Source organism: Pteropus vampyrus, unplaced genomic scaffold (assembly GCF_000151845.1).
Source record: "Pteropus vampyrus isolate Shadow unplaced genomic scaffold, Pvam_2.0 Scaffold169, whole genome shotgun sequence".
Taxonomy (NCBI): domain Eukaryota; kingdom Metazoa; phylum Chordata; class Mammalia; order Chiroptera; family Pteropodidae; genus Pteropus; species Pteropus vampyrus.
This window is the reverse complement of record NW_011888950.1, coordinates 2724057-2739660: the sequence shown is the minus strand read 5'-3', so window position 1 is coordinate 2739660 and position 15604 is coordinate 2724057. Positions and strand designations below refer to the sequence as shown.

Genomic DNA, 15604 nt, shown 5'->3' with positions numbered 1-15604 from the left:
TGCTCACTTAGTTGGCTCCCTCTATCACCGGGGTCATGGCTTAACTGTCAATGTTCAAGGGCAGCCTTCCCTAACCCCAAGAGAATGCAGCCCCAAGTCACACACTTCATTTCGCATATTTGAATGTTCCACATAAGACTTGCCTATGTGACCTCTAATAACTTCTTTGATAAGTTATTTTTGTTTATTGACCCCTCTTAGGCTATAAAATCCATGGGGAGGGAAACTTGCTTATTTCTTTCGTAATTATTTTTTTCAGAGCCTAAAACAGTCCTTGGAACACTCAAATAATATTTGTAGAATGAACGGATGCTTCGGCAGGTACGATAGTGCCTGTAACACAGATGTTCAGTGGGTGTTTGTAAAATTAATGGTGAATAAAAAGGTGATTCTTCCTAACCTTTCTTAACACAGAAGGAGATATTTCTTGCTGCTATTTTCTTCTTCCTCTTTGAAAAGCAATTTTTCTTCTGGCCTGCATACTCTTTGTGTAGACAGCTAGCAATTACGATGGGTTTCTGGAATAGATGACAACGTGATTTTCCTTTTAAACTTCAGAGACTTTATATTCCTATGTTCTCCCTGCTGGAACCTTTGATGCCCTATGTCATAAACCAAACCACATTCTGAGTTGAGGGTAATCCTATTGCTTGTTTCGAATGTCACATGCGTTCACTGCTGTTTCCTGCTTCTAAATGGAGTGAGAGAAACAGTGTAATTTCATGGAAGCCAACTCATTGCCTTCCTAGAAGTATCTAATCTCACAGCAACGTCACAATGTATAAGTCAAATAAAAGAATAACCCTTCAAATCTTAACCTCTATTTAGGATTTTACAACGTATCTCACATAAATTTCTAAACTCCTGAAACTTTGGGTTCTGAAACTATAGCTCTACTTATCGAAGTTCATTTTTGTCAAAAGGAAAATAGAACCATTATGTTTTGCCTTCTTCGATTTTCCAGGACACTCCAAAGAAGTGCCTGCATATTTAAGAATTACGAAGCTGCGCCAAACTCCAAACTTTCAAAACGAAAACCAGCACATCGACCTCTATTCTTGATGGATCCTGAACAGTTCCATTAACAAGCACACTGCCACTTGGTTCTCTACCTCCTCCATGTTTGAAGTGGTCAGGGCGGTTGCCGTTCTTATTCTTTCTGCTTGGACATCTTCATCTTCATCGACAGGTTCTTCTGGATTCGGCCGAGCCTCTCTCCTTGGAGGGGAAATTCTGTGGAGAAAATGAAATGAGTGGCGTGTGATTTCCCCATTTGTCAAAGATGGACAGAAAAAAATCAGCCTCCCTGTGATTTGACCACTGTCCTTTCCTTTCACTAAACTGGTGATGAGGGTAGCCCCGTGAGTATTGCTGTGCTTTTGCCAAGAATTCTCATTCCAGGAGCCAGAATTTCTCAATGGCGTCGTCATTCTTTCAGTTAGCGTCTGCTGGCAAGTACTGCTGCTTCTTTAAAAAGCATGTCGCCTACATTTTCTCTGTTCACATTGAGCCTGTCTAATTACTCTCAACATTTGCTTTGGTATCTTTTGCTGCTGGCCCCGCTTGTGAGGCACTGTGCTGCTCTGCCCGTTTTATCCCATCTGTTCTAAGACGGATAATCATCTTGGATGGGGGCATGGCGTATCTGAGTACTCATTAAATTTTTGAGGGACTGAAAGCTTTCCTTAGCTGGTTAATGTTGGAGCTCTGCCTGGGAGTCTTCTGTCCTGGCCCTAAGCCCACAATCCGCTGACCTTCATGAAAATCAGCATGCTGTTTACACTGTAGAGATAAATCTGTATTAACAGGTCGATAGTGCAGCCACTCTCTAGGAATATTAAAATGTCATATTAAGTATGAAATTAAGCTTTATCCCTACCTGAAAACAGGATCCTTTTGCATGATTTTCTGCCCACACTTTACTTCCATGCATCTTAGGACAAAAATGAATAGCAAAGCCTGAAGGTAAGGCTAGGAACAAAGGAAAACAAGAGTTATATTTAGGTGTAAGTTCACAGGTATTTAAACATTTGAATTAAACTGGTGGCCTTTTGTCTTTAGGTGAAATAGATGTGGATCATTTTTACAAATCGGGGAAGAAATCCAGCGAGACAGTGACAATCAGCTTAGTGGAACCTGCTTCCTTCTGCCTTCTTACAACTCACATGCAGTCTGCTGGCAAATTCTACCTGTTCTACCTTCAAAATTATCTGGAACCCAGTTAGTTCTCACCCCTGCCTGTGCTACCCCGACCCGGGCCCAGGTCATTAGAATTTCTCATTATAATATGCGACGCCTTGCTACCTGGTCTCCCTCCTCTCTCTTTGCTCCAAACGTCTATTTCAACACAGTTAGTAGAGCTACTCTTTCAAAACTAAGTCCTACCATATCACTTTGCTTAAAATCCGCCAATGACTCCTCAGTTACTCAAAGCAAAAGTCCTCATAGTGACCTGCACTTTACCCTGCTCCTTCTGCGACATTCTCGTACCACTCTCCTCTTCGGTCACTCTGCTACAACCAGACTGGCCTCCTGGCCGACCCTGCAACAAGCCAGGGTTTCTCCTGACCCTCCCACTGGGATGCTCTTTTCTAAGCTGTCTTGACAGCTTGCTCCCCTGCCTCCTTCACATCTTTATTTCTCAGCCAGGCCTTCTCTGACCACCCATCTGACATGGTGTATATTATTTACTTAGTTTATTATCTGTCTCCTTTCACCAAACAATAAACTCCACGAGGGCAGGGACATCTTTCAATATTTGCTCCTATGTCTGGAAAACTACTGACACTTTATATTCAAAGACATTAGCTTTCTTCAGTCTAAATATATCAACATAATCATTTCCCCTTTCATTTTCATTATTTAACCTTTGCTTTTTAATCTCTAATTCAAAGGGTTTAAGTTATACTGCATCTGTATTTTGTACAAGCTGTCTCAAATTTGGAGGGGGCAGTGAACAGGATAAACATAAAACTAATTTTATATTAAATTTAATTAATTAAATATTAAATTTATATTGAATTTAATTTATAGATTTATACCATCCATTCATACATATAAAAATTAACTCTAGGATTTAGAATTGCGTATGAATGTACTTCTTTATTCTAAGACTATATTAAAAACACTTTTAAAGTTGGCACATTTCAGACAAGATTGAATAGTTATTATAGTAAGTGATAGCTATTTAAAAAAATAGGTAGTGAGTTAGAAAAACCTTCTTACTATTAGGCATACTAGAAAGTCAACTGCATTCAGGTCATAATTTGGATCTTGATATTTTGTTTGGTGCTCGAGGTCTCTCTACAAAGGCAAAAAAAAAAAAAGAAGTCTAAAAAAAAATTCATCAGCTTTATGATTTGCATTTAAATAATATGGGATTACATGTTGAATATTTCCCTGAAGTTTGATTCCACTTTGTGCACTGGTAACAAGCAATTCTCTGCAGAGAAGAGAGGGGACCCCCCCTACTCAACTCTAAATGTCTCTCATTGAGCAGGTAACATATGTCTGTCTCTTCCAATCCTTTTTTTTTTTTTTTTTAAATAATTCGGTTTAATGTTTGCTGAAAGTCTACTGAAAGAATAATAGAGAGTGGTATCTGCATCACGAAAAATTCTAGGGATCAACAGCATTTGTCTTAAAGAGCCATCACAAACCTTTTCAGGGATCCTTCCTACCACAATAATTAGTCCTGCTGTGTTATTCTTTCTTCATCAATAAATACATTCAGAAAGTAACTCATTCCTCCCAAATAATGTGTGACAGATCTAGGTTAATGTAGTTCACTTTACAAGATGGCTTATATTTTAGGAGTGAAATGTTTTTAATTAAGCAAAGGGATACATTTTCAATTGAGAATTCCAGGCATTGCTCTGCCAATGGAAATGTGTTTTTGCAGATGGAAGGCTTTCCCAGGTTCCCAAGAACACAAACAACTAGGGAAGCCCTCTACTTTCTTTAAAGCCACTTTGTTCAGCTGATGCAGGTGCCTAACAGTATGTTCCTGACTGAGCTCTTCTGCTCATCTGACTTTTTCTTTCCATTTGAATCATATTCCGTTTATTTAATGCCTTCTGGTCTTTTTTTGCTTTGATGCCTTTGCTTCCCCCTACAAGCATGCTTCCCTCCCCTGCCACTCTCTCACTAATTAATTCTTACTCATTCTTCAGGACTGTGTTTAAATATTGCTTTCCCTAGAAGAATTCTCTGACATTAGCTGTGCTTGGAACTCTGCCCCTCTCTTTTGCAACCTTTGAGCCCCCTGCACTGACTTGTTTGAGGTTGGTCTTTGCCTCCACTAAGCTCTGTGAAAGGAAGAACTGTGCTACCTTGTCCATCAGGTGTCCCTGATTACTAACACGGCACCTAACACAGAACAGTGTTTACTATATATTTTTGAATAAATGAATGATTGAATGAATGAATGGAATTGTACACGAGTGTATTCTTCACAATGAATAATGAATATCCATTAAACTAGACAACATTTTTCAATCTCACATTAGTTTAGAATTGCATTTAACAATGCTTATGTTTTACCAAGTGCATATGGCAAAGCTTTTTTAACAGATTTATTGAGGTTAAATTTTCATGCCATAAAATTCACCCATTTTAAGTGTACAATTCCAGGATTTTTAGTAAATTTACAGAGTTATGAGAGCATCACCACAATGCAACTTAAAACATTTCCATCACCCCATACCGACACCTCATATGCATTTGCTGTTACTCCCCATCCCATCTCCAGTCCCAGAAAACCCATAGCCTAATTTCTGTCTTTATAGAGTTAAGCAAAGCATTTTCTTTATTTGTTTTTTAATTTAAAATTTTTTTATTATTTTTAGGCGAGGCAATCCTTGGTTGACTTCACAGATTGCAAGGACCTTGTCAGCTTACAATCCCTTATTTTTTATTTTTTATGCCTACAGCACCTGGTCTTCCTAGGTGGTCTCCCATCCAAGTACTAACCAGGCCCAACCCTGTTTAGCTTCTGAGATCAGACGAGATCGGGCTTGTTCAGGGTGGCATGGCCGTAGACTAGGCAAAGCATTTTAATAGGTTGTATATTCAAAATTAATGAAGTGGTTGATAATATTTCTTACCTCTGCCAAGAAAACTAGAAATCCATTCAAGGTAAACGGGGGAAATAATACCATGCCAAATATCAAGATGGGTAAGTTTAAATGACTTAAAATGATGTCAAAGAAGCTGGCTGAGATCTACAAGGCAAATTGAAATATATTACAATATATACTCAGTCCATTGATATTTGAGAAAATATTTAAGACGTAGGTGTTCTTATGATATAAATCCGAATTTTCCTACCTGTGGACACACCCCTTTTTCAGAGAGAAGAGAAAGGATGAGCTTTGTTAATGAGAATATATGACCTTTAGCTCCCACACAGAAAATTCTTTGAAAAATCTGGAGATTTAGGTGAAAGCTAAAATGACCAGACTTCCTGAGGATGCTTTAAGTGCAATCTAACACAATAGGATAAAGAGAAAAATTACCTTTTTATAGCCAATGTAACAATATCGTTAATGTATAAAAACCTATATACATTGAAAAGTTATATGGTCGATTATAAAAAAAAAATCCATGCTGCCTCTCACCTAGACTAAAGCTTTTCTGTCATCCCCGCTCCATTATTTCCCCATTCCAAACAAATAACTTTTCTGAGATTGTGCATTCTGACTGTAATGGACTCATTTCTGTTAGATTACTGGTAAACGTGGGGGAGGAAATAAAGATAAATTTTTATTGTTCTAAGGATCACTTTTTCAGTCAACAAGTATGTATTGAGCACTTTATTGAAGCTTGCTTGGTCTTATTGTGTTAATTATAATAAAACTAGTAAAAATCATACTAAATTCACCGAATATTACACCAATGCCAGGCATTAAGAATTTAGCATGCATTGTTTAATTATCACAACAACTCTATCTTGTAGTTATTCTTCTTATCCTTCCCTTTATAAATGGAAATCTAGGGTCCAAAGACATTAAATAATATACTCACTATACAGTTAGTGAGTGACAAAGCTGGAATTCAAAACTCTGTGTGGGTGTGACTGCCAAGTCTTTATGTCAGAAAGCGACACTGTTTTTGAGAAATTGTTATATAAGGGAATGTGTGGTTACTACCTGAATTTACAGTTTGGGGGGAATATGTAATCCACATATAAAAAACGATTGGGAATAGAAACAAATAACTTATAATCAAGTATTCAGTAAGAGCACAATAAACATTTTAGATGGCAAACCCAAAAGATTTTTCTCATTTTACAACAACCAATGCAATCCCTTTGCAAAGGTATTGCACAATTGCTCACGTTTACATATTTCTCTTCTCTTAGTTTCCATGACATCACACTTTTCTATTTTTTCTCTCATCTCATCTTTGACAGCTGTGAGTCCTTCAGTCCGCTTAACTGACTCTACTTATCCTACCAGACCTCCAAGTTTCTACCTAGTGAGTTGGTCTTTTCTTTCTTTCTCATCCATTGGAACGAGACGGGATGTCGAAATGCAGCCAAGGAAATACTCTATGGTGCAGTGTGCTAAGATGTGCTCCTTCCTGAACCTCCACCACTGGGCTGAAGGAAGGGGACTGCCTTACCATATCCAGGGAGTGCCACAACTTGGAGATACAAAAGTCCATTGGACTCTAGAAAAAATTAACTCTTAACTGCGACTTCACTCAATGACAGGAAGACAATGCCTATCCTGTCATTCCAAATATACCCAAGGTCACAAAAGGACATCTGCCCTGACCATTAACATATGATACATTTTTATATATGATCCTGTGAGTTATAAAAAAAATGACCTCAGTCCTAAGACTTACACGATTTAAAGCTATACTAACTGCATGATGAAAGACCAATTTTCATTGTACATGTCCTCAATATATATTTTGAATGAAATTGTAAGTTCTTTGTATCAGGCATAAAGTTATTACAAACCGCTTGGGGTCTCTGTGAAGATGTATGATTTGGTCTACTAAAATCAACATGTTGATCAACACAGACTTTAAGTTCGTATTGTCAATCTTGCTATCATCTTGTATTTTTTGACATGAGGAATGACATAAGGTCTGAGACCTCAGTTTTGTTTCTGAGTCTGTCACTAGTTTTTGTGTGACCTTAAACAAGTTACTTAATCATTTTTCCCCTCTGTAAACTGAGGTGAATTATCCTAGATGATCTTGAAATGTTTTCAAATCTGACACCTCAATATTCCAAATGGAGCTTCTTTTCTATGGTATAAAAGTGAAATCAACAGACAAGTACACTAAAATGATAAATATGAAAAAAGAAAAACTCAAATTATAAACACATATACTGTAATACTATGATGTAATTATTTTTACATTTTTGAACAAAAAAATCTTTATTGTATAAAATTTACTTTGCCTCTGCAATACTGCCTTATTTTAATCCATAATAATTCAAAAATACTTTGCAGCAAAGGAAAAAAGACATCCAATCATATATGGATATATTTTGATTTGAAAAATAGTGTTTCAGCGTCACATGTTCGATTCTCTGCTGTGGTCCTTTACTTGCTATAGTTTGTGCGCCTCATACCTTAATCATCACATTAGTCCACAAACCTAATAGAAAAGGTGTTCTACATTATCATGGCTTTTTCTAGAAATAATAAAGTCAAATTTCTTCATTGTTCATATATACACTTGCAGCTGAGTAATTATGCAAGAGACATTCATCATGATAACACAGATTCTATTTCCCTTTCTACCATGTATTGTAAGAACTTTGCCCGTATTAGGGAAAAGGTCTCCACCCTCTAAGCCAACAGATGAAAGCGATTGTTCTGAAAGATTATTGCGTATCAAGTTCTGGGAGGTCTGTCATATTCTGTCAAATTGATGCACTTTGAAAGGATTTGGCTGAGATAATTCTGTCCACATCGTTTTCCAACCCAAAACTTCACTACAGAGTCTATACCCATGAGATGAGCTCCTTACCTGCTCTGCTTTTCTGCCGAAAGCTGAAGGATAAGGGACTTGGAAATGGTTCTATTGTTGGTACTGAGTGCTCCCTTATCTCAGACATTATCAAATCTACGCAAATGGGATGAACTGTGAGTATCAGGTAAACCAGGGGCTGATTTTTCACATGACACAAAGCAGAAGTGCACTTATCTGGACGTGTATGTGCCCCAGCCTGGAATGGCTTCTATTTGAGAGCCAACACAAAGAGTGAAAAAGACATAAAGAAATAGGAACCATGACATTAGGCTGCTGATTACTTAGGACTGAAGGACAATAAGCATGAAGAGTGTCTATGAGAGAACTCATTAGGATATTTCTAGCCTCACTCAGGTTGTCAGTACAAGCCTGTCAACAGCTATATTGGCCAATAAGCCTGATATTGCTTGAAAATGAGCTCCAAAAAAGACTTCATTTAGAGTTGAAACTATTTGAAAACAAGAAGTATGGACACAAATTCTTTGTTCATCTTTGCTGGACATATACAAGTGTTGGCTGAAAAGAAATCAACTATTGGACTCTTCTACTGACATCTGTACTGCTCACCCAGCACCTGGGTTGGCATTGGTTAAAGGCAATAATCTGCTAACTGAACAAAAATGTTTTGACACACCAGGCCTTGGAAGACTCACAGCCAGTCTACCAAGTGAGGCATCTCTGTAGTTCTTTCTGTAACTTCTGTGCTTGGACTGAGCTGTGCTGATGGTAGTTAAGAGGGATAGCGATAGACACTACCTACTTCATACTGAGAAATACAATCTAGAGAAGCTAAATCAGAGTACTGTACACTGAGAAGGGATAAGTTAATAGTTAGCTGCTGACCTGAACAGTCTAAGACTAATTTCTTGCAGTCAGTGGGTGATGTCAGATGTATTTTCTTAGCAGATGGCCTCTTGTGGTTTCAGGAATCCCACTCCAAGAATTGGGAGCCGTGTATGCAAGACAAACATTCAACCACCATTTGAGGATATCTGCTTAAAGGCACATCAGTGCTGGGATTAGGCACCCTGGGCATCTAGAGTCTTGGTAAACATTTCTATCCAAGTTTTCAGTAATCTTGGATTTTCAATAATCATTCATTCTTATTTACTAATACATTCTCTGCCACAGGAATAAAAATATCTTTGATGTCTGAAATTATTAGCATCTGTGGTTAAAAGACATCTTCTGAAAGACTGTAGAAATAGATTGTGGTGTTAAATATTATAAAGCTAATTTTTGTTCTAGTGTCTCCAGGAAGCCCTGTATTCTGAAGGATCCATAAGCTCAATAGTAGTGTCTTGAACTTCAGGTTATCTGTTGGGTACCCCATACACTCTCGTTAAAGGGTTCTACATAAATTCTGTAGGAATGTTACCAAATCAGTAACAAGCTACAGACCCTCTCCTTTTTTTATGTAATAATTTTAAGGAATTACTTTTTCCATTGCTTAAGTCAAAAGTGACTATATTTAATGTTACACTGAAAGTTTAAAAAAGAACTCTATGTTTGTATTTACATATACTTACAAAAAAGAAGCAAAATGACCAAAGGCCACTATTTTTTCTCTTCTTGCGAAAAATAAATGATATTACGTATGTCAAAAAGACAAGAGAAGCTGCATAACCAATCGAAATTACAACCTGAAAATAATATAAATAATAATAAAGTCAAAAAATGAAATATTAACTGACGAAAATATTAAATTATAAATAACTTGAAAATATTTTATTGTACATGCACTTTCCATGTTTTTTGAGTTATGACAAAATAAAAGTGAAAATATCTTGATTGGTTATACATCAAATGTGAAAATTTATCATGAATTACTTTATAAGATATTGTCTATGTAATACGTTACTTACCAGTGCAAACACTATTCGACTTGTGATATAAATGTTCGCCATGTTTGCTATGCAGAAAATTAAATACATTAAAAAGAGAATAAGAATGAAGAGGTTAATATCCACCAGTGCCTGTCCACACCAGTAAGCAGAAGGGTACAGGCCTGAAATCCATAGCTGGGATTTAGCTCTCTTCTGATGAAAAAACACAGGATATACATAGATTCAATTAAAATCCAAATCCAAAACAAACAAGTTGGAAGATATTTCGAACATAAATCTAATCTAAGCTAGAGCTTTTAAAAGCTTCTACTAATTTTAATTACACATACACTGTTCAGGAACCTGAGTACTAGAGAGCCACTTCCATAAAGGTGACCACTTTGAACATGAGCATTGTTTTATTTGGTAGGTTAGATTCACAATGCCCATTTAACTCATGCATCATACAAAGAAGAGCAGATCTCATAATTGCCAAGGAATCTCCTTCAAAAGACATATTATTTTGCGACCTGAAGGATAATACATTCCCTATTCTCCAAATATGTGCTGGGAGAGTTATTGGCTCAGAATGGTGAAGGATGACCTCATATAAATCTTATTTAACTGTTTGCCTTGGATAATGGACACAATCAAATACAAATATAACAACAACAACAACAAAAACTGTGTTCCCCACAGTAGAAAGTCTTAGATCTGGTCTTTGACTTCAACATCAATGATTTCTTCTTTGTGGTTAGGAAATAATGAGTTGAGAGCTTTATAATATCCCTCTTTGAAGGTTTAGATTAACTTGAATTCCTGTAAAATTATTATACTTTTCTTGTAATTTTGAAGTGAAAAGTTGTGTTTTTAGAAGTAAATTTTCTGACTTGACAGAAATAATACTAAATTAAACATACATTTAACACATACCATTTAACATACAATTACTGAAGTAGCTAAAGTTTCTTTTTTTTTTTTTTTTTGTCCCCCTTTTCTTACTTTGTAATCGCTGACACTGCTCATGGCGATGTAAGGAGAAACGCTGCACAGAGTGAGAAGTAAAAACAAGGAGGCTTCTGGCAGCCCTGTCCAGAAAAATACGTAATTCTGCAAACATAAAAGGTACTTTAAACTAGTGAATTAAAACAAAATTAAATAAATACAGAAAACCATAAAGAAATGTGCTTTTTGAAATATCGAAGAATCAAAATAAAAGTGTACATCTAGTTCATCAAAATCTATGCATGGAGGTGGGAGAGGGGAAATGATTTCTGATCATGAGGCTTCAACTCCTAGTGGAAAAAAAGAAAAATAAAAAACTCAGGACCCACTTCAGGGTATATATGAAAAAGAATTGGAAGCAGTGAGTCTCAAAGAGGTATCTGCCCACACATGTTTACAGCAGCGCTGTTCACAATACTCAAGAGGTGGAAGCAACCTAAGTGTCCATGGACAAATAAATGGATGAACAAAATGTAGCAGACACATACACGGACTAGTATTCAGCCTTGAAAAGGAATAAAATCCTGGCACATACTACAACATGGATGAACTCTGAGGACAACTGTCCACTTTGAGGATAGTTACAAAAATACAAATGCTATATGATTGCCCTTATATGAGGTATTAAAAGTAGTCTGATTTTGTAAAAACAGAAAGTAAAATGGTGACTGCCAGGGTCCGGGGAAGGAAGTAATGAAGAGTTCTTATTTAATTGGTGTAGAGTTTTAGTTCTACAAGATGAAAAAGTTCTGGAGATCTGTTTTCACAACAATGTGAATATACTTGACATTTCTGAACTATACACTTAGAAGTGGTTAAGACGGTAAATTTTATATTTTGTGTTTTTTTACCACAACACAAAAAATAATAAATCAGGAATTACAGCCCTAGAGAAACAGATTATTCAGGCCTGAATGGCGTGCCTTTCTCGGCATACCTCGTGTGGACACATAAAGACTTTGGCAGCTGGGGGGATGTGCTCTGAAGCACAGACATAAAAAGACAAGTCGATGCCACTGAGCCCATCTTCAAGGGGATGAACTTTATACCACCCCCAATTCGTGTCTGCCTGAGGCTCGGCTCAACCTCATGTAGGGCACAGGACTGCCTCCTGTGCAGTAGCCTGTCTCAAAACAATTCCACAATTCTTAAACTTTACTTAAGGCTTTGGAGGCTATATCTAGAAAATTTTCACCAGGTGGGGAAATGCATACTGTCTTCGTAAAGAGGGCTGATAGAAGAATCTGTGTGCCTCTGGGGGTGCTAAGAGTAACCACAGGGCCTTGGTTTGCTTCGATCTTGAACAAACAGGTGATGACACGAAGACACTAAAGGACCAAGAGGGGGTAACATCTATCTCTTTCTACTACCAGCTGGTTCCACTTTCTTGAGAGTTCCCTTTAGAGACCTGCACTCTTGAACCATCCCTATTCTGATGGTCAGTGGTGGCTTCAACCCACAAAAGTATACGTCCATCGCTGACCTCTGCAGTATAGTCCATACATCTGCTCTTGTGTGTACCCCCAGCACCACTAATGCAATGCAGCCAAAACTGAACTGGATCCCTTTGTCACAAAATAGGCTTCCCTTTTCAAAAGCTCCATTTCTAGTCCTGTTTCCTGCTCTTCCAACCTCCTGGTTTGAAAGAGTTGGAGTCAGCTGTGAGATCCCTCTTGGGTATCAATTAGGCTCTAACCAGAAAACCATAACCACTTTCAATACTTAAAATAGAGTGAAATTAATCATGCAATGGTTACAGGGGTGGAAAGAGCAGAGACGGCAACAAGGATGATGAAGTGAGATGCCACTGTCATTTCTGGGTTGGAGGGATGAAGGAAGGAAGCGATGTGACTAGAGCTCAGGTGCAGGATCCTTTTGCTCTCCTGGATCCTGCCACTGCCTCCAGTTTTCTAAATCCACACTAGAGCCAGCTGACAAAGAATCCTGAAAATGCGGCCTGTGTGTATCAGACACACTTGTAATGTGGAGCAACTATGGGTAGGTGAAGGAATTCATCAGAAAGCATATAGCCCAAGAACTGGCAAATTCTCTTTTGTATCAGTCAATCTACTACCTATTTAGTCAAGGAAGGGTCTGCCAACAAATTATATTAGATTTATAAGATAAGACTATAAAGCAGGGTTACAAGTGCTCTTGATTTCCAATTCAGTGTACATACACACACACACACACACACAAGCACACACAAGCACACACTCTCACTCTCTCTAACAAACTCCTGCAATCAAGTAAGTATTAGAAGATTCCCTGGGAGGTTATGACATAATATGGAAAAGTATTCCCCTATGAGAATTTTCTGATCATAATGAGAAATAATCTGTTTAAAATGTTAGGCAAAAATTAATTTTTTAGGATTAACAATTAATTATAAATATTTAGAAGTTAAAATGGAAAACACAGGTTGGTTGTCAAATTCCTAATTGTTTGGAATGAGTAAATACAATACTTACAAAAGGATATGAGCCTCTCTCAGTTCGAATATATTGTGTATGATTAAACATTCGAAGTAACCCATTGCTGATGATATTCATAAGAATAGGAAAACAGTGCAGTCTCTTGGTATTGCATACGACTGAAAATCTATAATCCTGCAAACAAAACACAGACAAATAAAACAATGTTAATTCTAAACCATTAAAGAAGTAAATGGTTTTATATGTAAGATCCTAACGGTGCCACATTCTAGTTGTGTGACCATCTTCAAGTTAAATGACCTCTGAGCTTCAGCATCCTTATCTGTAAAAGGGTATAATAAATGGGTTGTTAAACAGTTTAAATAAGATAATGTACATCAGGCCATAGCACAGCGGATGGCACAGTCAGCAATGTAAAATTTATTAATATTACTAATTTTAGATAAGGAAATTTCAGTTGATGGGATTCAAAACGTGGCCCTAATATAATGCTGTCAGTTTACAGTGAGCAAACAAAGGAACAATGATTTTCTAGATAGGAGAGAAGCATGGGATTTATAAAATGTTCATAGTTATACTGCCAATGAATCATTTTCACCCTTTCTAAGACGATGTTTATGTTCTTCATGTTTATGAAAATATTCATGCATTCATCAAGAGGCTCAATAATGTTTAAGTATTACCAATAGTTTATATAATAAATATCTTAGATACGTAACAAGTAAAACAACAGCTAAGCAATGTAGTTTCTCCCAGTTGGCACGAAGAGATTATTTAGTTTAGGTAGAACTGAATTCAATGATACATCTTCAAAGGCTTTTGTTTTTCATTTCCCTTCTGGCAAGAAATGAAGAGACAGTTTCATTTAAATTTATTCCCTGCTTTTCGCTGGAATTTAAGTAAGACTCAGAGTATACTTGTGATTAGGATGTATTTTCAAAGTCTTGTTCCTGGAAGGATCTTTATTGCTTGCTTATGTTCTTTATTCAAATTGAAACTTGTTAAGACAGTAGGCTGAGAACACTTTCCTCGGAGACTTCAGGTGGCTATTATAGTATTTAATATATTTTCTCAATATATAAGAAGATTGTTTGGATAGTTAGCCATTGAATAGGATCCCTTAAATTCATAATTATATTGGTTGGTAACTATAAATTTTAATATTTTATTAAGTCTGACTAATGCAATTATATTTAGCTACTTTCAAATGTAAAATTCATCTAATTCAAAGGTTAAGATAGAAAATGTTTTATAAAAACTTATTCAAACTTCACAGATTATTTAATAATGACCCAAAATGTTTTCGAGTGAAGTTGCTGTATACCAGCTGGGTTGACTTTTTACAGTTTTAAAACAGCTAAAATGTAGAACTTTATTAATTTTTTCATAAAAGCAAAAACAAGAAGCAAGAGACAAATATACCTTCTGTTCACCAGAAACTATGATAGCTCCATTGTATGACAGGTCATCAGTGCTATTTCTATTTTTGAAGTTATCTACTTCCAAAAGTATATTTTGATGCTTCACTGACTGTATAAAATCTTCAATATTTGATTCTAGAATGAAATCAACAGAGGCCATATAAAGCAAGAACACGTCATTTTTTAAAAAAAATAAACCACAATTTAAAGGTAATATTTATAGTATGTAAAGGGATGTCATTTCGGGCATCACAATAACACTGGCCCATGAAAGAGAACCTACTCGGTCATCTTCTATTTATTGAATCTTACTCTGTGATGAGTTAGCTTTATGATATGGTTTAATGCAAGTTAACATGTAACCATTAAGACTAGATAATTCTATTTTATGACCCCTTGTTAAAAAAATACATTTGAACTCAATCATTTGTGGCAATATACAATAATAATATGAGAAGCACTTCAAATTGGCTAGCCTAAAATGGCCAATAATAACACTCTTCTCGCTCTCTTATTTTTCAAATAACAGAAAAGTAAATATATGTAGGTGTATGCATAAAATATGAGTGTATTTTACATCTATTTTATATTTTTACATATATATTACATGCATATATATTACATAAATATATTTTTTCTTAGGAAATGAAAAATGAAGAGTGCCACTATCAGACAAAGGTTTTTGATATGTGCCTGAAGAAGAAAGCAGATGAGATTGTTTGACAGAGAAATAAGAGCTGAGAAAAACCCCTAGCCCAGCACACATGGGCACAAACAACCGTTAAGGTAAAACCAGTTTCCAGGATCTCTACTTGAGAGTGCACAAAGTCAAGGTGGGTAGATAGGTTCTGCAGCCACGGCCATGACCATCAACTGGTTAACCACGCCTGGAACAAGGAGGCCACGGGCCCCTCTCCGT

At 36.5% G+C, this 15604-nt stretch overlaps 1 protein-coding gene and 1 non-coding gene across 2 annotated transcripts in view; both read right to left on the bottom strand.

Moving 5' to 3' along the window:
* Positions 1 to 15604, bottom strand: part of ABCA6 (ATP binding cassette subfamily A member 6) — a 49677-nt gene that overhangs the window by 7354 nt on the left and 26719 nt on the right. The window contains exons 20-29 of the mRNA XM_023536740.1: positions 14687 to 14820; positions 13301 to 13438; positions 10827 to 10934; positions 9864 to 10037; positions 9528 to 9641; positions 5106 to 5222; positions 3226 to 3303; positions 1880 to 1971; positions 1113 to 1233; positions 401 to 518 (exon numbers count right to left, since the gene is read on the bottom strand). Of these exons, the coding sequence (XP_023392508.1) occupies positions 401 to 518; positions 1113 to 1233; positions 1880 to 1971; positions 3226 to 3303; positions 5106 to 5222; positions 9528 to 9641; positions 9864 to 10037; positions 10827 to 10934; positions 13301 to 13438; positions 14687 to 14820 (1194 nt within the window). The remainder of the gene's footprint in view (positions 1 to 400; positions 519 to 1112; positions 1234 to 1879; positions 1972 to 3225; positions 3304 to 5105; positions 5223 to 9527; positions 9642 to 9863; positions 10038 to 10826; positions 10935 to 13300; positions 13439 to 14686; positions 14821 to 15604) is intronic.
* Positions 4923 to 5041, bottom strand: LOC111745906. Its single transcript, XR_002782834.1, has one exon. It is a non-coding gene; the product is annotated as a 5S ribosomal RNA (ribosomal RNA).